Source organism: Chiloscyllium plagiosum, unplaced genomic scaffold (genome assembly GCF_037043375.1).
Source record: "Chiloscyllium plagiosum isolate Xiang-an unplaced genomic scaffold, Cpla_swu_hap1 HiC_scaffold_43, whole genome shotgun sequence".
NCBI classification, from domain to species: Eukaryota; Metazoa; Chordata; class Chondrichthyes; order Orectolobiformes; family Hemiscylliidae; genus Chiloscyllium; species Chiloscyllium plagiosum.
In genome coordinates this window covers 7,942,173-7,968,386 of record NW_028270181.1, presented here as the reverse complement: position 1 = coordinate 7,968,386, position 26,214 = coordinate 7,942,173, and the positions used below count along the sequence as shown (strand labels likewise).

Below are 26,214 nucleotides of genomic sequence, written 5' to 3'. Positions count from 1 at the left end.
CAGGGATGTAATTCTGAGGCTCTAAAAAGGCTCTGGTCAGACCATATTTGGAGCATTATGCACAATTTGTTTTAGATTAGATTACATTAGATTACATTACAGTGTGGAAGCAGGCCCTTCGGCCCAACAAGTCGACACTGACCCGCCGAAGCGCAACCCACCCATACCCCTACATTTACCCCTTACCTAACACTATGGGAAATTTAGCATAGCCAATTCACCTGACCTGCTCATCTTTGGACTGTGGGAGTAAACCAAAGCACCCGGAGGAAACCCACGCAGACACGGGGGGAACGTGCAAACTCCACACAGTCAGTCGCCTGAGGCGGGAAATGAACCCGGGTCTCTGGCGCTGTGAGGCAGCAGTGCTAACCACTGTTCCACCGTGCCGCCCACAAACTCAACTGTCCACTCACTCAACTTGTCTAATTCTCTCTGTAACTGTTACCCTCCTCTTTGTGTCAACTTCAAACTTGGCAGTAATTAATTAATATCATCCAAACATATAGTAAATAACTCTGGACCCAGTACTTATCCCTGCGGTCCTCCAATAGCCTCCTGTATCCCAACAGGAGTTCATTAAAGAAAACATAACACCTACCCCTGCTTTTAATTCAATTGGCTCCTTTCTGAACTATTAACATGCTTCTGAGAGTGGGCCCCACATCTCAAGAAGGATGTACTGGCCCTGAAACGAGTTCAGAGGAGGTTCACGAGAATGATCCTGGAAATTAAAAGTTTAACATATGAGGAATATTTGAAGACTCTGGGTCTATACTCGATGGAGTTTAGAAGGATGAGGAGAGATCTAATTGAATCATTGAAACCAGAATATTGAATGGCCTGGACAGAGTGGATGCTGGGAAGATGTTTCCATTGATAGGAGAGTCTAGGACCCAAGGGCACAGCCTTAGAATGAAAGGAAGACCTTTTAGAACTCAGATAAGAAACCTCTTCAGCCAGAGAGTGGTGAATCTGTGGAATTCATTGCCACAGAAGGCTTTGGAGGCCCGGTCATTGAGTATATTTAAGACTGAGGTAGATAGATTCTTGAGAATCAAGGGTTACTGGGAGAAAGCGGGAGAATGGGGTTGAGAAATTTACCAGCCATGATTGAATGGTGGAGCAGACTCAATGGGCTGAATGGCCAAATTTCTGCTCCTATGTCTTATGGTCTTATGCTTACTCTCTGTTTCCTGTTAGCTTGCTAATTTTCTATTCATTCAGTACATCACACTCTGTATCGTAAGGTTTTTGTTTTCCACAGTAAATGTTATCAAATACTTTCTGGAAATTTTAATACAGTGCATCCAATTGTTCCATTGTATTTACAGCACATTACTTCTTTTGAAAAAGAAATTTAAATCTGTTTCTCTAATCAACTTGTTCAGAAATGTTATTACACACCTTTGGAGCAAATGTGATTTGAACCCAGGCCACCTGATCCGGGGTAGGGACACTACAACTGTGTGACAAGAGGACCCCATGTTACTACTTTAAGTGGGTTAAACGGGATTCCCTTTCACAAAACCATCTGCCTGATTACTGTATCTTGATTTATTTTTTCCGAAGTACCTTGCTATTGGGTCTTGGCTTCCCTATAGCTGATATTAAACCAACTGCCTGGAAAGAAGTCTTCCCAGAATCTAGGAAATTGAGAAAATTATTACCAACAGGTCAACCAAGACATCAGCTACATCTTTTAAGGTCCCAGGGACTTGTCCACTCAGCTCCAACAGTTTGCTCAGTACCACTTCCCGAATAATTTTCTTGAGTTCCACCCCTCCCCACCCCCTTCCATTTACTGCTCCCTCTGGGACATTGCTTGTATACTAGTACATGTTTTCTAAGCAAGCTGTTCAAGGATGTTCTACACACCCCTGGAGCAGATGGGACTTGGGGAGTAGGGGCACTACCACTGCACCACATGAACCCCTCTTTATAAATTCTTGCATTTAATTGTGCAGCAACATAATAGAAACATTGATTTTTGGCCAATTAATAACTTTGTTTAGAGTAATCTTGCCAAAACTGTGTGTCTGTTCAATTATTCCAGAAAGTATTCTAGAATCCTCTTCTGGTATGTAGTCAGTAGCAAACTTTGGATACAAGTGCAGTTCTTTGTTGGCTTAATGTATGACAGCTGAAAGATGGTGCTTCTCGCAATTATTACTGTTGGACCTGAGTCTGAAGATTATTAGTGGTATTCTAATATTGCTGAAAGTGTGCTACATTGTGGGAAGTACTGTCCTTCAGTTGTGGTGTTTTAATTGCTGTCCATTCATCAGTTCAGGTGGTTATTTATGATGATACAGCACTTTCAGTTTTATAGCCAGTTTCGCCAAAATCAGATTGCTTGTTTGTGGATTATCTGATGAAATAATGTATTTGCTTACATGACACCCCACCAAAGCTTAAATTATTCAGTGTATGTTAAAGAGCATTGGAATGTTTCTGCGATCAACTGAATTGCCAAGTCTTTGCTTTCACTGTTGGAATGAAATTTCTGAAAATATAATTGTGATTTAAATTAAGCACTCAGAGATAAATAGCCTTTGCCATTTGGGAGAAATGAAGATTTTCTTAATGTTCATGAGTTTAAAAACATTTTTATGATCAGTGGGAGCTATAAAAATACATTATGTTTTGTTTTTTATTTCATAAATGTACATTGTTTTTCAGTTGGTATAGAAGCTATAAACAATTTATACTGTAGTGTACCCAAAACTGCAATGTTGAAATGTTCTGTGCATTTGCATGGGGGATTATGGAAGTAATAATTTCTTTCCTAATTAGCTCCACACAGGAATTTTGAAATTGCCTTTAAAATGTTTGACCTGAATGGTGATGGTGAGGTTGATCTGGAGGAATTTGAACAGGTAATGATTAATGAAGTATTCATACATTGAATGGCTTTGCCAGCTGTAGTGATAGAATTAGAGGTAGAGGTGCTGTAGGAGTTAACATGATAACTTGAGACAAAAATGGTGGAAATCTGGAAGAAACAGCATAGATGGCTATCTGCCTGGATTTCCATCTGACTAACATTAGAATACGTGAGAAAAGCCCTGTGGAAATTCTGTCCCTTTAGAATTACTGCATGATCAATGTAATTGTTTAATTAGACACCAGATGTGGACTCTGAAGCAATGTGGTAATATCAGCTAAGATTACAGTTTATTGCAAAAAGAAATTAGGAATACAGAGTAATGAGAAAAACAATGCAGAGTCCAGAGTGTGGTGCAGGAAAAGCACAGCAGGTCAGGCAGCATCCGAAGAGCCAGGGAATCAATGTTTCAGGCATAAGCCCTTCATCAGGATACCCAAAACGCGATTCTACTGCGCCTCAGATGCTGCCTGACTTGCTGTGCTTTTCCAACACCACACTTTGGACTCTGATCTCCAGCATCTGCAGTCCTCACTTTCTCCTAAAAACAACAATGCAGTCCATTTGGTCATGAGGGAAGTAGTAACTTTGAATACCTCATTCCCTAAACTATATGGCTTGAGTTTTACACCGTCTGACTTCACCCTTGAGGGCAGTCTGTTCTACTTGGTCGCTGTCCTCTGCATAAAATATTGAATGTGTTTTTGGTGCACTTCCTCCTTGGAATATGGACATTTTGCAAGGTGTCACCATCTATTTCTCTACAGTCTATAACTTCCATATCCTTTTCCACAGTAAATACTGATGCAAAATATTCGTTTAGTATCTCCCCATTTTCTGCGACTCCACACAAAGGCCGTCTTGCTGGTCTTTGAGGCGGCCTATTCTGTATCTAGTTACCCTTTTGTCCTTAATGTATTTGTAAAAACCCTTTGGATTCTCCTTAATTCTATCTGCCAAAGCTATCTCATGTCTACTTTTTGCCTTCCTGATTTCCCTCTTAAGTATACTCCAACTGCCTTTATACTCTTCTAAGGATTCACTCGATCTCTCCTGTCTATACCTTACATATGCTTTCTTCTTTTTCTTAACCAAACCCTCAATTTCTTTAGTCATCCAGCATTCCCTATACCTACCAGCCTTCCCTTTCACCCTAACAGAAATATACTTTCTCTGAATTCTTGTTATCGCATTTCTGAAGGTTTGTCATTTTCCAGCTGTCCCTTTATCTGATCAAGGTTTAGTTTGTTCCTGAATGAACTTGAATATTTGAATTGTATCTTTAACCCTAATCTTCTCCAGAATAAGGATTCCAAATTCTTCAACCTCCCTTCATGATACATGTCTAATGTTCAATGTGTTAGCATTAGTCTCTGTCCGTCACATTTTATTCAAGATTTTTGTCTTGCACTCATCTAGGCAAGTTTCAAGAATACCAATGAAAGGAGAAAGCCAATATTTCCATCTCATGAGAGAAGAGTGCTGATTGGTTGAGAAATGAATTGTAATATAGGCCTTACCTTGGAGAATTAATGCTGATCAACTGTTAACACTCAAGTTTGGTGCTCTAAAAAATCTATTTGAATACCAGTCATATGTGCCAATGTGGCCATCTTAAAGTGATTGAAGCAGAATGAAAAATGCTGAAGTCAAATGAGAAAAAGCTGGGCAAATTCAACAGGTTTTTCATCATCTGTGGAGAAAGAAACAGAGTTAACATTCTGAGGCGAATTCAATATGTTATTATTATGTATCAGATTTGAAATGGTAACTCTGTTTCTCTCTCCACATGTGCTGCCAGACCTGCTGAGTTTCTTCAACATCTTCTGTTTTTATTTTAGATTTCCAGCATCTGCAGTATTTTCATTTTTATATGGCTAAAATCAAAATCATTTTTATTTTAAAAATAATTAATGCTGTAATATCCTATTCTGGAAGACTGAGATGAAACAGGTTAATGGGCCTCCTTCACTGAAATGCTCTTGTGTAGCATTGACTATTGTGTTTTTCCTATGGCCAATAATTCATGGTCAGAACGCACGCTTTGTCTTTTCACTACATGAGAAATCTTTAAAACTTCACTTATTTCTGCTCACACTTTGCAGGTTCAAAGTATTATTCGATCACAGACTAGTATAGGCATGCGTCATCGAGATCGCTCAACAACAGGGAATACGCTGAAATCGGGAGTTAGCTCAGCACTCACCACTTACTTCTTTGGTGCAGATTTAAAGGGAAAACTAACTATTAAACATTTCTTGGAGTTCCAGCGTAAACTGCAACAGGATGTTCTCAGATTGGAGGTGAGAAGAATTCAGAATATTGCTTATTGGCACTCCCTGCATGCTCACTTTGCATGTAATTTGAGCTTTTGTTATTGATGCAGTCTTGGACAATCCTCTTAGCTTCTCAAGAAGGCTTTACAAGGTTAATAAGACATTTTTTTTGCATTGGCTTTCAACTGAGAGAGGAAACTGGAGCACCCAGAAGGAACCCAAACAGACACGGTGGGTGGCACGGTGGCACAGTGGTTAGCACTGCTGCCTCACAGCGCCAGAGACCCGGGTTCAATTCCCACCTCAGGCGACTGACTGTGTGGAGTTTGCACGTTCTCCGGGTGCTCCGGTTTCCTCCCACAGTCCAAAGATGTGCAGGTCAGGTGAATTGGCCATGCCCGTAGTGTTAGGTAAGGGGTACATGTAGGGGTATGGGTGGGTTGCGCTTCGGCGGGGCGGTGTGGACTTGTTGGGCTGAAGGGCCTGTTTCCACACTGCAATGTAATCTAATCTAAAAATAAATTGTGCATAATGCTCCAAATATGGTCCACACTGTAAGTAATCTAATCTAATCTAAACATGGAGAATGTGCAAACACTACACACTTTCCAGAGGCAGGAATCGAACCCAGTTCCTTAGCGCTGTGAGGTAGCAGTACTAACCACTGAGCCACTGTGCCGCCACTGTAGTTAATCAGAGATAGAAGAATTGCATTTACGTGCTTACCTCTGATTAACTAATTCCATTGATGGGGAAGTAGCAAAGTCATGTTGCAGTTGTCTAAGACTCTGGTGCGGCCGCATCTGGAGTATTGTGTGCAGTTTTGGTCGCCATACTATAGGAAGGATGTGGAGGCACTGGAACGGGTGCAGAGGAGGTTTACCAGGATGTTGCCTGGTATGGTAGAAAGATCGTATGAGGAAAGGCTGAGGCACTTGGGGTTGTTTTCATTGGAGAAAAGAAGGTTCAGGGGTGACTTGATAGAGGTGTACAAGATGATTAGGGGTTTAGATAGGGTCGACAGTGAGAATCTTTTTCCACGTATGGAGTCAGCTATTACAAGGGGGCATAGCTTTAAATTAAGGGGGGGTAGGTATAGGACAGATGTTAGGGGTAGGTTCTTTACTCAGCGAGTCGTGAGTTCATGGAATGCCCTGCCAGTAGCAGTGGTGGACTCTCCCTCATTATGGGCATTTAAGCGGGCATTGGATAGGCATATGGAGGATAGTGGGCTAGTGTAGGTTAGGTGGGCTTGGATCGGTGCAACATCGAGGGCCAAAGGGCCTGTACTGCGCTGTATTCTTCTATGTTCTATGAATTGCCCATAGTTTTCGGGGATGTGTAGGTTAGGTGCATTAGGCAGGGGAAATGTAAAGTAGTAGGGGTATGGGTCTGGGTGATTTATTGTTCGGAGGGTCAGTATGGACCTGTTGGGCCAAATGGCCTGTTTCCACACTAGGGATTCTATGATTTCTCCGGGGAAATAATCCCAGTATCAACATTTTGTGCTTCCATATTACTGTCTAAAGTTCCTTATTCTTGGAGCACTTCAATTGTGTGTGTGGTTTTAAGTAGAAGACACCTTTCTTAAGAGATTACCCTGTTTTGTGACAGTTTCGTGATGATAAGCATTTGAAGTACTTCAGTAGCAGCTTTAAACCAAAGGTGACTCCTTCTGCCCCTGGCATTCCTGTTGTACTCTTGCCATCTGGTTTATACAGTTGCTTTGGTTCTAAATTCATTTCAAAGAAGATCACTAATTTCATAACCTAAGCTTATCCTTGTGTGATATGCTTATGAGTGAAGTTGAAATTCTGAGAAAAACCGACAATCTGTCTTAGTGTAACCTGTCATTTTGTGCTGCCTGGCTTCATTTTTACAATAAAACTAGACGTGAGGAACGTGGAAAATATATCAATATTCTCATGTGTTTATGCTTAAACATAATGAATCTGTTTTTCACGATATGTTGCTGTCAGAATGTTCAGTTTAATGCTTGAGCTTATATTTAAATGATCTTGTATTTTCAGGCAAATTGATTAACTAATTATTCTTATGTCAATCAGCACAGCTTTTACTGGGATGCTTCCATATGTCCTATATGAAATGAAAGAATTTCTTTTTAGTGTATTATCTTGCATGAGGCTTTTGAATTTTGTGTTTTTGTCCTGTTCAGTCCGAGTCAAATAACGTTGACTTGCATCTACATCATTCCCTGAGCTGTTCAAGGCTTTATTTAATTGTTAAATTTCCAGCATTGAGACTTGAAAGATTTTTCGTAAGTTCAAGGTTTAACTCACAAAAGCACTGTTAGTAATTCTCCTTGAATCCTTTCCAAAGCATTTTGAGAAGGTGCATGGTTTTTCTAATATGACTTCAGCTCCATTAATTTGATGTTTAATTTATTGTGACTTAGGGTCACATCCCTGAAGCCAGACGTTATACTGCATGTTCGAAATCTGCAGTGAAAACAAATGAATTCTGCATCATTTAGCCTTATGTACCTTTCCTGGAACCTGTCAGTTTGAGTGCAGTTGTCCTTTCTAGTTCTACACATTATTCAATGCCTTTAAAAATCCTATGTCCTTCGTCTTTCTTTTTGTTGCAGTTGGAAGAGAGAAAAGGGAGCTTAAAATCATTGCATAAATATGGTTTCAATTTAGGAAGAGACAAAATAGGTGTCTTTGTCATAAAATAGTTCTCTATTAAATTGATCAAACTTGGATTAGGTTTGGCATTGAAGAAATAGTTTGATCTCAAGGTCAAGAGACTTGGAGGGTCCTTCTGGATGGATGAACTGAAAGGGAGTATTTCTGGCTCTGAAGCTACCTTGTGATATATAAAAGGTCTTGAACGTAATGCATCCATCAGTGCTTATTGGAAGAATCCATGAAACTTATTGGCTCTCTCATCTCATTCACAAAAGAACAAATTAAAGTTAATAAGAAAGCCCATAATTTCTTGCTCTTTTTTGATGAGCATGATAATTTGGCTTCTTTCGATCTACTCCTATACCCTGCACGGCCAAGGGAAAAACCGTGAATTCTCAAGAAACAGCCACCTGTCTTATTTACAACACACACTCTCTCACCTTGTGGCTTTAAAGGGGCCAACTCCATTAAACATGAGCTCAGTTGACAAAATGGAGTTAAGATTCCAGACTATCCAGAAGCAAATCTACTAAGACATCCAGTAGTAAATCAAATTTACAAGGAAAGAACGTTTGAGATTTCTTATATTAGTTTAGTGGTTTAGAAATAAGGAACGATAATGTGATGAAATTAAGTAATTTCAGTTTAATTTTAAATGGTAAGAAAAAAAAGTATTTCTTCCTCCTGTGCTGTTTCCAGCTTCCCAGGGCATGCTAATTAAAAGCAAAGCTTGAAAATTATGCCAGAAGACATGTTTGTCCCACATCAGGTAAATGAGCTGCTTTAGTAAAATGTCAGAAGTTGTTCTCTCATCTCGTCTCTTTTCTTCTTGCTCCCAGTTTGATAGACATGACCCAGTAAATGGACGAATCTCAGAGCGTCAGTTTGGCAGCATGTTGTTGGCATACAGTGGCGTTCAGTCTAAGAAACTCACAGCAATGTTGAAAAGTATCAAAAAGCAATTCAAAAATGCAGAGGTAAGAACGTGGCAGGTAAAGTCTGCATGTGATACTGTTTGCCTTTATTCTTAATACTGTAGGTGTCTCAGTACACTCACCATTCCGAAAAGGTAAAGGATCACAAACTGCTGTGGGGTTTGTTGAGACTTTTACATAAGTCAGCATGTCTCAGTTGTTGGCAGTCTACCTTCTGGGTCAGAATATGCTCTGGTTCTGGAATAGAACATAATCCCAGAATGTGGTTTTCTCTATTCACTGGGTCAGCTCATTACCATAGGCACTGGACAGTACAGAAGATTGCTTTGTCAAAACAAGTGTTCTTTTTTTTCAAGATTTCTGCTCAAGGTGGTGGCACTGCTATAATTGCACCATTTAATTCTTAAACTTTAGATTGTTTACCACTTAAATAACACTGAAGTGCAGTTCTATTAATTGATGTACAGCCCGAGAGAAATGTGGATATTCATCCATTATAAAAAGTGCAGTAGCACAGCACTTGGAAGATTAGTGATGGAATCAGAGAGCGTCAGCATGGAATCCCTAGAAACTTATTAATTCTTAACAGGTTTAGATAGGATACATGCAAGAAGATTCATATGCAGTTCCAATGAAGAGTCACTGGACTCGAAATATTAACTCTGCTTTCTTCCCAGCAATGCTGCGAGACCTGCTGAGTTTCTCAAGCAATTTCTGTTTTTGTTTCATATCTCCAGCGTCTGCAGTTCTTTGTTTTATAGATACAGGAAGGATGTTCTCAATGACTGGGGAGTCCAAAACCAGGGCATATAGTCTAAGGATATCTGGTAGGCCTTCCTAGGTCAAGCACACCAAGTCAGGCATCATCCAAGAAGCAGGAGAATCAACATTTCAGGCATAAGCCCTTCAGGAAACCTGATGAATGGCTTATGCCTGAAACGTCGATTCTCCTGCTCCTCGAATACTGCCTGACCTGCTGAGCTTTTCCAGCACCACACTCTCTGATCTGATCTCCAGCATCTGTTGTCCTCACTTTCTCCTATGCCTTTTTAGGTCAGAAATTGAGAGAAATTTCTTCGCCAGAGCGTGGTGAGCCTGTGCAGTTTTCTTGGAAATAGTTGAGGCCAAAATATTGAAGACTTAAGAATGTTTGTTTATACTTTTTTTTAGGACTAAAGGGATCAAAGGATATGGCGATCAGGGTACTGAGTCGAATGATCGGCCATGATCATATTGAATGGCAGAGCAGGCTCGAAAGATTAATGAGTCTGCTTCTGTTTCAATCTTCTCTGTTTCAATCAATGCGATAATAGATATTGTCAGTATGGATAATAGCTGCAAAAACAAGGCTTCTCAGGAAGTCTTGAGCACTCTTGGTAAATCATTCTTTGTGCCACAATAAAGGTTCAGTGTTCTCATAACAGCAGTTGAGTTATAATACAGGTTTAAACTTGAAAGATCGCTGAACATTGTGATCAGTTATTGTGCAGAACAGACTACAGTAATTGCTAGTATTTCATTTGATTAGTGGATGAGGCTTAACTGACACTTAAATTATCTAATTAGTGTGGTCAGACGTTTTTACAAACCTCTGGAGCATGTGATACTTAAACTCAGGGCTCTTAGCTCAGATGTACAGATACTACCACTGTTTCACAGAACACCCCTTAAATCTGACATGATAGATAATGCTTTACTTTTTCTTCTCATTTTAAAAAGGTGGTCTTTCACTAAAACATGAGCAGCATTACTGCAGATTTAGTTTTAACAGTAACACAGAACATTTTATTAAGCAAAATAACGCAAGTTTAAAAGTTTAGAAAGACTTTGTAAAATACATTCCTGTTAGTCTCAATGACACCCCTTTGCATTACTCACACCAGAAAGAATTTCCTTCCATTTCATATCTAGAGATCTTAATTTATCAATTGCTTCAATTCCTAGTCTTGAGAATTTTGATGGCCTCTTCCTTGAGTCTTCATACAAATGAACATAGACTCCGTTGTCTTCAAATAACCTCTTCAGGGTTTTAACCAACCACTTCTGGTCTTGTGGCCACAATATCATTCCTTACATTATATTCTTTAACAGTTCGAAATAATTTCCTTTGTTATCAGGAGCAACTGACTTTAGACATCCAGCTTCAGCCAAGACCTATACAAACAGAAATCAAAAGGGCTTTCTTCAGGCTCTGGGTTTTTCTTCTCAAGATTCCAGAATCTTCTAACTGAAGGCTAATGCACATCACTGTTAATTCTGTTTGTTTGCAAAACTGTCCCAGTGAAAACAAAATCCATTATTCTCCAGGAATTTTCCTCCTCATACTGTATTAAAATATTTCCACCATTACAGAAATACTTACAATTTAATCATTTAAGCCCTTCATAAGCCACACCAAATCCACTAGTGCAAAACTTAAACTGTAAAATAAATGATATTAAAATTTGTATAAATCACACAGCTTATATTCAACAGAAGTACAGTTCTTATGACTATCTCATCTCCACATCAGACCTTGCCTAATCTTCTATTCCATTTAAATTCTTATTATTCAATATGAATTGCTGTTCCCTATTCATGCAGCAAATGTTTTTCTAAAGGCTGCTTAATCTATCGTTTTTGACAGTTTTACCTAACAATCGACAAGATCTCCAGAAGTCAGTATAATTGCAGGATAAACATAAAAATGGAACTTCACCTTATTAATTTGTCATCACTGAAGCATTTATCAGGTGATAACCAGTATTCCGAAGTAAGGCAAGTGATCTGTCACTCATGAATAACATTTTCAGTGCCACTGGGTTTTTTATTGTAATCTGGCAGCAGTCTTTACACAGTAAATAAAGAAAGATGAAAAGTTTATCACGGCAAATCAGTCAACGCAGGTGAAAGCTGTTTTCTGTTTATTTATCTTTGGAATGAAATACACGCAAGCTGCAAACGTTTTGATTTTTAAGTTGAACATTCCCATCTAAGTGTATGGGAAGAGGATTTTTGGGTTACCTGAAGAATGAGCCCTTCTCACTGCACTCCTGGATTGAGCAAAGAAATAGCTGAGGTATGAGTCAAGATATGTCACACTGTTATTGGTTCCCATTTAGCAACAATAGTATACATGTAGGGCTGAACCACAAGTTAACATACTTCAGAAGTTAAGAACGTAACAAAGTTTGAATTGCATTATGACTGGAAAGTACAACAATGTCTATGTAGTCCTTCTTGGAGTAAGTTCACATTACACTTGGCTCCATATGCAAACGTGCATGATGCACATCGTCCGGACATGATTTAAGATCAATTCTGTCCCCATTTGTTTCTGCAGGAATGGACTATGGTAGACTAGAAATCATTGTGGACTTATTTGCACCCTTTTTATAGCAAACATTTAACTCGCTTCCAATTTTAACAGTGTAAGAAACTGGCCAGCATGGTTCCTGACACTTTGTGAAATGTTAACTTTGTAAATAATGGCAGCCCATGCTAGTTTGCTTTTATGTGCGGAATTTTGTGTCTGTGTGTGTCATTTTGATCTGTAAGAGTATTAAACCAGTGTTTAGAGTTTTCATGTAATAGCAAAGGGAATCATCGCTTTCACCATGGTTTTGTTAACAGTCCTGAGAAAGACCTTGAAAAGCTTTACAATTAAAGGCACTACTTAAATACAAGTTGAGGCGTTTTACTGCCTGTTCTATGCTATAGTCAAGTTATGAAGAGACACTTTAGTGCTGCTTATTTCCACCTGTTTTATTGAATTGCATTTGGGATGGTCTCAGTTCTCATGGCTCAAGACATCGCCAAAACCTGACCACCTCACCAATCGCGATTAGACAATTACAAAACTCCAAAATCCCCAAGTTAAGCAAAGTCATGCACCGACTCCTACCAGAATCCATTTGCCAAGGGCTGTAGTATTGGAGAATGGAGCCAGGGGTGTATCTGCACACAGTTGCCAGATGCCTAAAGATCATTGTCCCCGCATATCACAAAATGGACTCTGGGTGTTGTGTTTGCTTAAATGGTGTTTTCCCACATAGGTCCTCATTTCATGTCATTTGTTTCCTTTTGCAGGGCATCACCTTTGAGGAGGTAGAAAACTTCTTCACCTTTCTGAAGAATATTAATGATGTGGACACTGCACTGAGCTTCTACCACATGGCTGGGGCCTCAATTGATAAAGGTATAATCAGCTAATAGTACATTTTTTAACACATTTGAGCTCTCTAGTCCAGTTTGTGGAAAAGTGGAAACCATCACTTAAAATATATTTATCAGATAGAATCATAGAGGCCTTTCAGCCTATTGAGTCTGCACCATGCAGACACCTCACACCTCCATCCCTGTTACCCAACATTTCCCATGGCTAATCTACCTGGTCTGCACATTCCTGGACGCTACGGGGCAATTTAGCATGGGCAATCAACCTGCCCATCTTTGGACCGTAGGAGGAAACTGGAGCACCCAACAGAAATGCGAGCAAACATGGGGAGAATGTGCAAACTCCACACAGACCATCCCCCGAGACTGGAATCAAACCAGGGTCATTGGTATACTTGAAGACATTTTCTCTCTGCCTTTGAAGTTAACATACATGTGCTTAACATCATCATATTATGTCGCTATTTTGTCAAACTCATGTACCAAGTTTTACAAAGTTAAAAATCACACAACACCCGGTTATGGTCCAACAGGTTTATTTGGAAGCACTAGCTTTTGGAGCGCTGCTCCTTCGTGAAGGAGCAAGTACTTCCAAATGAACCTGTTGGACTATAACCTGATGTTATGTGATTTTTAACTTTGTCCAACCCAGTTCAACATTGGCACCTCCACATCATAGGTTTTGCAAAGCATATCTTCAAGGCCATGCCCTTATTGATGGCCGTCTTGTCTAAATTTCTCCCTTGTCTTCTTTTATCATGGAGTCACTGAATGCAGTATAGCTCTGGCTGTCATATTGCCACCACCTCCATTCATTAGTTTGTAAAGCTCATAGTAAAGGCTCTGAATCTCAGCAATGGAGAGCATTAATAAGCCAGCAGAATTTCGAAATAAGGACTCAAGATGTAGTACCAGAAGTGGACCATTCAGCCCTTCGAGCCTGCTGTGACATTCAGTGAAATCATAGCTGATCTACCTCAACACTTCTTTCCTGGATATTTTTAGAATGTTTGTAGAAATCTCATCCACAAACATGCTTAATGTTTGAGCTGAACCTCTGCTGTCCTGAACACCAGGGAATTCCAAAATTTCGCCATCCTCTGAGTAAAGAAATCCCTCTGCATCTCAGTCTTAAATGGTCGTTCCTTATCCTAAGACTGTGTCTCCTGGTTTTTGACTCCAACCATCACCACCACACAACCGCCCAAATAAAAGGCCTGCGTAACAGTCATATTCTGTGGTGCAAATCGCTGAAACATAGTTCTTCTTGGCTAGACATGGTGGAGAAGGAAGCCATAAGTCTGATTCCTCATGTCAGAGGTTTGAGTTGTGAGAAAGAACTGGAGAAGCTTGAGATTCTAAGGTTTAGAAAGTGCAAATCAGAGCAGCCATGTGTAAGTTGGTAACCAGCATGGAAAACTAAATTCAGAAAAACATTTTAAATTGTGGTGGCCAGATGAATTCAAACCAGCAAGATTGGTGTTGGGAAATGATCAATACATGCATTGGACAGCCAAATAATTTTTTGAGTTGAGCAGGGTTACCACATGCTATGAATTAAAGTTGATCAGAGTTTGAATTGAAACTTTGCAGGTCCATTTTATAATTAAAAAGTCTAGATTGGTTCTGACTTTGCCAGTTGTGATTCAGCTCCTGAAGTAACTGAACTCATGCAGAATCTTCAAGTCTGTACATCGTTTTGCTTGAGCAACTTTAATCAGGTTCGGAACAGATTGTGTTCGACAATCTATATTTACACTGTCTGAATGATGTGGGAAATGTGGCTACTAGGCCTACAGTTGTAAGCACAGAATTCTTTGTTGAAAATAGTTACTGAATGTCTCTCTCTTCACAGCAACCATGAAGCAGGTCGCCAGGACAGTGGCACATGTGGAACTTTCCGATCACGTTTGTGATGTTGTTTTTGCTTTGTTTGATAGCGACGGTGAGTGAAACCAAAGAACTCCATCCTATCATCCACCTTTCAGTCTCCAATCTTCCAATACTAGTTCAGGGGTAAAACCTTCAGCCCCTCATTTAGAAATTCTGGTGCAAAAGCCTTTCCTCTTCTCTGTCTCTTTTCTTCACTTTCAAAAGCCACTTCAAAACTTCTGTCTGCCGCTGCTTGTCCATCAGGCCTGTCACATTGTTACCCTGCTTCGATTTTTTTTTTCTCCCTTTTGAACTAAGCAATTGTACATTCAATTACAGGGTCATCTCTTCCCTCAGTCAATACCCTCTTCATGTCAATCCATGTTGATGCAATGTGGCAGCTTGTGGTCTGAGGTCAATCACATGAGGTGGCACTAGTGCCCATTAATTTGTTGATTTTAAGCCTTGTGTTTAACCAGTATGATCTGTCCAAATTCCAGCAATCCAAGCACGGCTATCAGAGCTTTGTTGCAAATCTGAGGCCAGTTTAGTCTGTATAAGGAATATAAATCTGTTGCCATCTGATTTTGGATTTTGACACTATGGCACACCTCTCCATGCAAGGAGGGAAGTGAGGGGAGAACTAATAATTCAGAAAGTGATGCTAGTAAGAACAGATGCTAAGAGCAGAAAGTCTGCTGTCTTAACATGGTCTGACCGACATGTGGTTAAGTCTTACCTCTGAGCTATAAAACTACTCCGTTCAAGGGCACTTAGCAATGGGAAACAAATGCTGGCCTTACCAGCCACACACTCATTTCTTGAAAGAATATTTCTTAAAAACTTACCATCCAAAGCAGTGGAGTTCACAAAGGAAATCGTATAACCCAGAGGTAAAAGTGGAATTCGGCTTCAAGCGTGGATGGACCATCCGATCATGAGGATATTTAAACATAAGAACCCTCAGGTCTTAATGAGGTCAAGCTTGAGAATTTTCCACTGCTTGTAATAGATTTCAGTTCACCTTGTCAGTGAGACTGTAAGCAGGAGATCCAGGCTCCGATGTGATGCCGAGCTTGAGGTGTGTTTTTGTCAATGGCTTTTTCTCTTGTAGTATGCCAAACCTAGAAAATAATCACTCTTCTTTGTCCAAGGGGCTTAACTAGAAGCATTCAAAAGGGCACACAATGATTATTCCAATGGAAAAAAATGTGCAGTCTTACAGGGAGGGGAAAAAGGCAGGAGATTGGCAATAGGTCAACATGCTCAGGGAGTCAATGCAGACACAAAGGCTACCTTCTGCACTGTATCACTCCAGGAGATTAGACTGGAGTTTTATAAGGGGACATTTGGAATAGTCTTCCCCTGATGGAAGGGAGTTCTTGGGGGATAGTTTGAATATCAGTGACTGTAAATTCTTCTGGAATTTAATAAAATCAGCAAGTTTTATGTGGCAGTACTCATGATCATTGCTCCACTGATTCACTGTAAGGACAGATACTGCCAGCAGCAGAAAAGGTTGCTGGAGTGAGGAAATATTCTTTAAGGGAGATCTTTAGTGAAATTATTAAAGTTTACATGATCTTTAAAGAACTGATTTTGAAATATCTTTGCTTTCTCAAAATTGGATTAATATATCAGGAGAGAAGTGTTGTTAACTGTTCCACCATACGATGATGATTAGTTAGAGACATAGGATTGAGCAGAAGCTGTCAGATCTTAAGATGGTATGGTTCTGTTGGTATAAACAAATATTTATCATTTACTCTTAAGTGTGCCCCAGCTGACACCCTAACATGAGGAGTAAAATGGATGAACTCTGATGCTAGAGAATTCAAAGTATCCTGGGTGAAATTTTCATTGGCAACTTGATTATCCTTACAATAGGTGTGTGTGCTAGCAGAAGAGACTTGTGCAATACAAAGAAGGGTGCTCCACGTTTACCTTTAGATAGACAAGCAGGAGGCTGGGAGAACACAACAATGAACCTTTGAGTTCTACAGTTTCAAATAACCTCCCTTCCCAGCGCCTCCCCCTCCCTTCCATTCCTCTGATCAACCTTCCTTCCCATTCATTCCTCCTACCGACCAACCAGGTCATTCCCTCTACCTGTGTTTACCTAAATCCACATCACCCTCCCTCCACCCCCCCTTTATCTGTAGCTCCTTTTACATCCACCCCTAGACCTGAAGAAGGGTTACATCCGAAACATTGACTTCTCCACCTCCTCATGCCGCTTGGCTTGTTGTGTTATTCCAGCCTCCTGCTTGACCACCTTGGATTCCAGCACTGCAGCTTTTTTGTCTCTAAGCACGTTTACCTTAACTGTCCTAGGTTGTAGTGAATAGATCGATCACACTTGTTACCTCCCACTGAGATTTCAATCATTTTAAAGCTAGAACAGCACTTCAGCATTAATTTGCATGGTATGAGGTATCTGAGTAAAATAAGACATTTCTGGCATATCAAAAGTAAGGAATGCATCAGGAAAATTCTTAACAAGGACCTTTTTCAATTCGTGTCTGATTTGGCAAGGTCTATCTAGGTGATGTATATCATGCGATGATTCAGAATTATGTGTCTTACAGTAATTCAGGAATCTCTGATCTATCTCCTGCATCCTGTCATAACTTTGTGTTTCTAAAGAGATCAGCGCAGAATTTTGAAGAATAAATTATTATTGAATTTTAAGAAAATCCTTCATTAACAGAGAGTAAAAGGACTAGTTTGTCCCTCTGTCAGAATCAAAACAATCAATTTGAACTAGAGAGACATATTGTCTAACAGGCAAGTTGGATCTGAAAACACTTTATTTTTTGGTTCACCATCATGATCTTATGAGAATGTGTCTGAGTTCAAAAAGATGCGGTAGATTTAGGGTGAGCAGAGTTTTGTAATTTAGTTAGCAATCTTTGCCACTCACATCAATATGAGGGTAGCTTTTCTGCATATACCCGGGTAATGCAGTAACAGTCTTCTACCTGTTCAAAGCATTGTTTGCATCCTGTTTTCTCCTCAGGACCACTTGCTGATATCTGAAAAGCTAGGTTCTCTTTCTTAAGGTTTCGAGGACATTGAATCAAATCCTGAACTGATTCATTTTCCTTTTGAACTGATTTAATTTTCAAGAGTTTTAGCCAATATTGGGGTAGTCAGCTTAACATGTGTTGGTTGATGAACCAAACCATACAAGAACATAAATGGTTGAGGTTGCAGAGATGGAATTATGCCAAAAATAATTGGAAACTCAGTTAGAATAGATATTTCATTCTGAACTGTCAGAGTTTTGCTTTCTCAAGATTGTCATATTGACACTAAAGAGTGCATTGCTCTCATGGGTTTGGATATATGCACCATTAACTATGGCCCACCAGGTATTAATTAATGCTGTGATATAATGATAGATATAATTGGTGTGAGCCTATCATTTTCATGGTCTTATCATTTTACTCAGCTGATTCTTGCTGTTGTAAGGGTTAGTTTTTATTAATCACTTTTCAAAATAAGAGATGTTTTTAATATTCATTCGTGGGATATGGGCCTCGTTGGCTGGACCATCATTTATTCCCAGAGGACAATTAAGAGTCAACCATATTACATTGGTTCTAAAGACATAGGTAGGTGAGACCAGGAAAGGATTTCCGAGCAGGATTTCTTCTCTGAGGGTAGTCCATCTGTAGAATTTTTACTGCAGACAGCTGTCAAGGCTGGGTCATATACAGCACTGCAATAGATTTGTAAACAGTAAGGGGATTGAGTATTATGGGGGAAAGGCACGAAAGTGGAAAGCTGAGGATTATCAGATTAGCCATGATCTCATTGAATGTCGGAGTAGATGTGTTGGGCTGAATGACCTATCATTGCTCCTTATTGTTTACCAGATATGTTTTTACAACAATTGACAGTGATTATATGGCACTCATTTTCCTCCCCCCAAGACTTCAAATTTCATTACCCACCAAGGCGGGATTTGAACTCATTTTCCCAAAACATTAGCCGGGCATTTGTCCAATGACATTATCACCAGTGTGAACCCTCTGAGGTTCCATGCACATCAGTTATGATCTCAGCATGCCAGTGCATTGACTTTCGGCTTTGGAAGTCACTACCACACACACACCTCAGAGGTCCAAGTAAGACTGTTGCTTTCTTAGTGTACTTCCCCGGTGATGTGGTTCTTCATATTAGTAATCTGACGGTTTTGGCTTTGTATCCACGAGCTAAGAAATGATTCCCAGTAAGACTTGCATTTAACAGGTTTGCCCTTGCAATCTGTAAACACTGACTGTTTCCAATATAGTAGATCCTGGTTATGAGCCCTATCAGAATTGTCACTATCTGTATGAATTAATTAAGGTTTCACTGGAACTGCCTGTTTTAACGCATATTTGACATATTGCATCAAGTTGTGTTATTTCTGAACACTGGATATGTATAGCAATTCTTCTGGAATAAAAGAATAGAAAGCTCGAAAGGTTCCTTGCCTCTGTCCCCATCTCAAGTGAGGATTCTTGGGATAACCCTTTTTTAAAGTTAATCTTGAAGACCCATCACAGCAACTAACCCGATGGTCAAAGAGGCAATTTGTTTAATTCCCTCCTCTTATTTCATTGTCTTTCGGGACAGGAAGATAGAGATAGTCAAAGTCCATATCTGGGGATTTTAAAGGTTAGCGTTGAATCATTTAAAAATAATGCCTATTTATCATGTTAAATTTGTTTGGCTTTGTTCTCGTCTGAAGCTATTTTAATAACCATCTTGAGTCTGGGATCTCCATATAGATTATAACAGGGTGAGTCTCTTGAAGTATCCTTGTTTCAGTAAAGCCACCATATTCAAACTCTCATTTTCTTTGAAAGTCCCCTCCCAACATTATTGAAATTGTAAATGTGAAATCAGACAAAGACCATATATTCTTTTGTCATTGCAGAGTACAGCAACAGCTACTTTTAATGAGTATTACTTTTAATGAAGCAGTGTGATTACTAAGGGACCACTGAGGACTGCAGATGCTGGAGATCAGAGTTGAAAGTGTGTTGCTGGAAAAGCACAGCAGGTCGGACAGCATCCGAGGAGCAGGAAAATCGACGTTTCAGGCAAAAGTCCTTCCTGATGAAGGGCTTTTGCCCAAAACTTCGATTTTCCCGCTCATCTGATGCTGCCTGACCTGCTGTGCTTTTCCAGCAACACTCTCTCAACATTGATTACTAAGGGGGACATTTGAGTTTCATTGTTCAAGGTCCATCATGTGTTTACACCTCCCAGCATACTTACTGCAGTATGAGGTAGTTGTCTGCAGGAAAAAAAACTGGCCTTTTTGCAACTCCACCCACCCTAGCAGACAGAGGTACTAACAGCTCTGCAAAGTTTTGCATGAAGGACCTTGCAAAATGTTAAAGCCTGAAACTGAGCTATAAACGCGAAGGCTTTAGGATAGATTGCAGTGGTCGGTTTTACCTTAAGGTTGAGTTAGTCACCTTGCTTTCCTGTAATTCACAGCCCAGAAATTTACCTCTTCTCTGATCAAATGGGCTGTTCTTGATGTTAATTAGATAGGTAGCAGAAGTAAGGCTGAATAAAATAGTGCCAATGTTAGTACAAATGTTCCTGGAGGTCATTATTTTATGGGATGAGGGCATTACTGGCTAGGTCAGCGTTTGTTGTTCCAAGTTGTCCTTGAACAAGGGCAGTTAAGAGCCCATTGCTGTGGGTCTGGAGTCACATGGAGGCCAGACCAGGTAAGGATGACAATTTTTCTTCCTGAAAGGGCATTTGTGAACCAGATAGTTTTACAACAGTCAGTGATGGTTGTTATTCCTGAGACCACCTTTCAATTCCAGATTTATTAAATTGAATTTAAATTTCATCAGCTGCAATAGTGGGATTTGAGCCTACATCCCCAGGACATTAACCTGTGCCTCCAGATTACTGATCCATTGACATTAGTACTGCACCACCACATCCCCAGTGAGGAATTGTCATGAATGAAGTTCAAATGCTGTAAGTGTTACTGAGAAGTAAGTTTTAATAGAATTTTCTTGTATTATTTGCACATATTTTGAACCTCGTTCCTTCATAAGGCAAGTTCACACAGTTTGCCTACCTGGCATAATTCACTGAATAGTCAGTTGAGTCAACAAGGGCTATGCAGCAGCTATGGTTGTGAACAATTTATTTTTCAATAAAACAAGAAATGTATCACTTTCATGCAATATTTTTAAATATTTAATTCTATGGAGAGACTATCTTCAGAACATTTAGCACACATTCCCGTTTAGAGAACAGACTTGCTACAGCATTTGGCCTAGACATACTACAGAGTTCTACAAGCGCTGATGATATATGAAGCATTTGTTATATTAAAACAAAATGGTCCAGTTGCTGCTGCAATTCTGGAATTTATCTTAGGACTCCATTTGACTCCAGTTCCTTCACCCAGGCTTCCTGTCTGATATTTGCAACTGTTAACCACCTTCTGTGTTGACAGAATCATTTCTCAAATCTGTTTCAAATTTAGTATTAATGCAGTACCCTCTCATCCTGCTGCCCTGACCGTCCTGTCCGCCAGACATATCTGAGATTATTGCTCGAGGCTTACTTTATCTAAACTGCCAGCATATCGGGCATGTCTTTTGGAAGCTGAAGAGCTTGGCTGGTCAGTCTGTTCCTGATTGGTCCCTTGTTTGTACCATTCAGAATTACTTGTTTCAGAAATTCCCAAAAAAACTTCAGCATCATCTTTGGTTGTCCCACCTCAATCTGTAGAGTTTTTTAAAATAGGGTCAGGCAATCATTGTCTGTCTGTCTCTCCCTCTACACCAGAAGCAGAGCACCCAAGATAGATCATTGGGTGTTGCTTTTACAATAATCTCATTCCTCCATTAGCTAGTTAACCATCCATATTTGTGAATTTGCCCTCTGTAGAGAATTGGCTATAACGTTTTGGGGCCAGTAAACCCCTGCTTATTTTCCTGACATCTGATTCTGTGAAATTCTTGACCACCGAGCACAGGTCTTTAGGATGATTTCACCCCATTCCATTCTTTCCATTGCCCCATTAATAAAGTCGGCTGTTTGGCCGAGTCAGTTTGTTTCTTCACAGGAACAAGTGAATAACGATCCCTGATGTCACGTAATTTACAACGCAGCAGAAAGGACACGTTGACTGTGAAATCTTGATTTAGGTACATTGCCTCCCATCAGAACCACTAGTTGTCACAATGACCTATTTTAACAAATGAAATGTTTGCAGGTCTAGAAAGAGAAGTCCCAGATCCTTTTAGCTGCAAAACAGGATCTGAGCAGTACATCTCACGACTGAAAAGATTAATGAACAGGGAGAAATTCTCTGCAGAAATCAACTCAGAATGCAGCTGAGCAAACTGAATGTTAGGAGAGCCTAGAGTACCTTTGTTTAGCAATGGAAAAATATCTCCTTCCGCCATGAGAATTTTTAATTCTTAAACCTGGAAAATCAAGGTGTATAGTAGTAATGTGTGCCCCTTATGTTCACTGGCTCTGCCCTTAAACCCGCATTACTCTTGAGTTACAGTGGCCTGGGTCAATGGGACCAATACAACAATACTGCTGTTTATTTGTTATCTAGTTTACATTCTTTGGACAGTCTGCTTAGAGAATGACAAAATATACAATGGCAGCCTTTATTCACCTTAACAAGGATAGAGACCAAAGGCAGTAAGTTACAACTGAGGAAGTTGGCTGGAATTACTTCAAAGTATGCTCAATTCGAGGTACAGATTTAACTGAAGCAGACCATGTAAATAAATCCAGGATACTTTTTATTAATTCAGTAGCTATGGCCTTTGCTGGCTGGGCCAACATTTTTCACCCGTACCTAGTTGCCCTTGAGAAAGTGGTGATGAGCTGCTTTTCGAACTGCTGCAATCTATTTGGTGTCACTAGGGAGGGAGCTCCAAAGTTTTAACCAGTGACACTAAAAGAATATTTCTGAGTCAGGATAGTGTGTGACTTGGAGGGAAACTTGCAGCTGGTGGTATTCTTTGAGGAGAAAGTGAGGTCTGCAGATGCTGGAGATCAGAGCTGAAAATGTGTTGCTGGAAAAGCGCAGCAGGTCAGGCAGCATCCAGGGAACAGGAGAATCGACGTTTCGGGCATAAGCCCTTCTTCCTGAAGAAGGGCTTATGCCCGAAACGTCGATTCTCCTGTTCCCTGGATGCTGCCTGACCTGCTGCGCTTTTCCAGCAACACATTTTCAGCGCTGGTGGTATTCCCCTAGTTGAATATAGTGTTGGAATCTCTTGAGTTTGGGAGCAAAGGACTAGTTTAATCATTTTTACTTTACCCTGAGAGACTAACGATGCATTGTCACTGGGATGCCATCAGTTCTCTGAATGCCACATGTTATGGTTTTTTTAAGTGTGGGACTTCTTGCTTGTCAGATCCAATGGTAGGTTTCAACAGAGAAAGGTAGTGTGGGATTTGCCCATCATCCCTAACTCTTCCCAACACCCTCACAGCTGTAATCTTGTGATCATGACAGCATCCTACAGCTCTACTGGCCACATTGCACAGAACCTCAAAGTAAGAAGACTTGGTGAAATCAGAATTGGTAGCACTTCAAGCTGAAGTGAATGACTCTTGACAGGAGCCAAATACCTTGTAATGCATACTTCCTGCTTGTTTTCTGATACTGGTAAGTTGTGTAAACTGCAACAGTCTTTACTACTTAGTAAATCTTGGCTTACGTCTCAGATTGTCCAATTGCTTGAATCCTTTTGACCACTAGGTCCCTTGGAATCAACTTAATGACATTCCAGAACTGCTCAAAGTGTAACTGAGTGAATTCAATCCAATGCAGCTGTGCCACCACTATGATTTCCTATTGCAGAGCCAAGTAGATTACTGATCAAGATCTTAAAATGTCTTGCAGGAAACGGGGAGCTGAGCAACAGGGAGTTCATTTCCATTATGAAACAACGACTGATGCGTGGACTTGAAAAACCAAAGGATACCGGCTTCACACGGCTTATGCGTGCAATGTGGAAGTGTGCACAGGAAACTGCCTGGGACTTGCCTTATCTATCCAAGTAGTGAGATACAGGAATAGCTCAGCTACTCAGAAGCAGCTGTAGCACAGATTGCTCGAAGAATTGTCAAGAGGACTGAACTAGAATGCCTTAACTCATGGGATATAAAGATGCAGATTTTATTTCCAGTTATGTTATGATTTATTTTTAAATATGAGACCGTTTGCATGTCAGATCCAATGGCAGGTTTCAATGGAGAAATGTGCTCTGACGCATCAGTAGATTGAAGAGGCTTCTTATTAATCTGGTCAGCTTGTTTCTATCTGTGAGAGACCAGTACTGGAAACAGTTAACGCCATTGTTCATTTATGCTTGAACACCATAGAGATTGCAAGTGTCTTGGAAGGATTTCTCCGATGCTTTGGAGTTGCTCCGAGTGGACTCAGATACAGACCCACTGACTACCTGTACAGTGGCCACAGTGACTCTTGTAAGTTATGTTTCAGTGTGAGCCTAATTTGCACTCTGTGTTCCCAACAACTACCCTGAGCAACAGTACTGGTCAGGTTCAAGGTGTTGCTGAACACAGCCCAGGTTGCTTCTCTCACAACGTGGGGAAGAAACTGACAGTGAATTCTCCTGAAGGAGCTCTACTAATCTGACTTGGTGACCCTATGATGCTTTGGTCCCTGACTGGGGGTATTTATAAGGAGGGGAGGGTGTTCATCAATCTCCCTCCCCAGCTTCTGATATCAGCTGTAATTTAATGTATTAAAACACATCCAACACAATTGACCACAAAACAGAAAGGAAGGATTTGCGATCAAAAGAGTGAGTTTCTGCAGTGCAGCTAGTTGCAATGCATTAGGACAACACCTCCAGTAATAGAGCAACACTGGGTCACAGCATTGAATTGTCAGTGGCTTGAAATCAGTTCTCAACCTGAAGCAAACTGACAACTGAGAGAAGCTGTGGGCCTGGTATTGCATATCATTTTGTGTGTCAATACTGGACTGTCATGTACAGTGTGACAGGGTTTCACCCAAACCAGTGCTCACTAAATTTCTGCTAATTGTACATCACATTCAGTCACTTGAATCCTGTTGAGTATAGTTTGTGGTGTCAACGTTAGAATAGACAAACTTGCTCTTGCGATTACAACAGCTTCCTCTCTAAACCATTTTCCCATGTCCTTTTCCCCCCCAAGTGGCCTGCATTTCAATAAGACTTGCTCTCTTCTGGTACAGCCTCCCCTTTGAGATACTAATGTTTCAAATATGTTATTGTACAGATAAGATTGGAAATGATCTTTTCCATTTGTGTTGATTTGTATTTGGTATTGTTTAAGGCCATAATCATCATCTCTTCCTTCAGATCCTAGAAAACAGGCTGGTAATTCAAATTCTAATTCTAATTCTGATTTGATGCTTGTTATGGATTTGAGTACTTCCCATTACTGTTCAAGCACTGTCTTTAAACTTCCCACTGCTCCTCTTATTTAAATGTTCATACATCACACATCAGTGGGCAAACCTTTAATGCAATTTCATGGTTCTCCTCTGCTGTTTCACTGAGTGAGCAAAGAAAGTATTCAGCACCAATGTTCGGTATAGTTTAGATTTGCTCTTGCGCTAGGCGTGAGTTCTTTTCAGAATGGTTATTTAGTAAAAATGAATGTAAAAAATCTGAAATAAATGTTTCCCTAGAGATGATGCATCTCTTTGTTTTAAGGTGTGTTTAATTTTGTGCATTTAAGAGAATTGATAACTTACAGACTTGATAACTTTTACCACCTCCAAGCAATTGTCCCACCTCCAGGTACCAGCCGGAGTATTCCTTTGACGTACAGCCATCTTTTTGAAGCAGGAAAATGTTACTTTAATGTCGGACTCGGATCAGCCACTTCTCCCTGCTGCCTAAACCAACTGGTTGTGGTATATTTATAAACCTGTACTCAGAAGATTCTGTTTTGATGTATTGTACCTTGTAGAAGCTTTTACAGTGCTAGTTGCAAAATGTGAAATTTCAAGTGAAATCTCATTCAAGTCGACAGTGCAAAACCCCCAATAAATATTCGGTTGCTTGTGCATCTCGAGGTGCTCCCGATTATTGTAGTGCTGGCAACACAAATCCCTCATTCACACAACCCAAGCTTCAATAAGCCTCTGAGAAATGGAGGTCCTTTTGCTTTTGGAATTATTTCCTGCCATTGGCCATACTTGCTATGATTCAAGCTGGAACAGTTTTAGTCTGATTCCTTAACCAGCTCACTGAACATAAGTCATGACAAATTAATCTTCCTCCTCATAATCTCCCAATTATGTCCAGTTTCTAGACCTGGTTTGAGACCAGTCAAGTTATCATCCTCAGAAACTGGTGCAGGCAAGTCATTTAGCAAGCAATGTCTATCCCATTTCGAGGGACATAAAT

At 40.1% G+C, this 26,214-nt stretch overlaps 1 protein-coding gene across 3 annotated transcripts in view; it reads left to right on the top strand.

Annotated features, from left to right (window-relative positions):
• Positions 1-25,500, top strand: part of micu1 (mitochondrial calcium uptake 1) — a 109,749-nt gene extending 84,249 nt beyond the window's left edge. For all 3 annotated transcript variants that reach the window (XM_043679125.2, XM_043679122.2, XM_043679123.2), the window contains 6 exons: positions 2,797-2,879; positions 4,993-5,190; positions 8,654-8,791; positions 12,818-12,926; positions 14,760-14,849; positions 23,688-25,500. In XM_043679125.2, coding sequence (XP_043535060.2) covers positions 2,797-2,879; positions 4,993-5,190; positions 8,654-8,791; positions 12,818-12,926; positions 14,760-14,849; positions 23,688-23,848 — 779 coding nt within the window. In that variant the 3' untranslated portion in view covers positions 23,849-25,500. The remainder of the gene's footprint in view (positions 1-2,796; positions 2,880-4,992; positions 5,191-8,653; positions 8,792-12,817; positions 12,927-14,759; positions 14,850-23,687) is intronic.
• Positions 25,501-26,214: the final 714 nt, after the last annotated feature.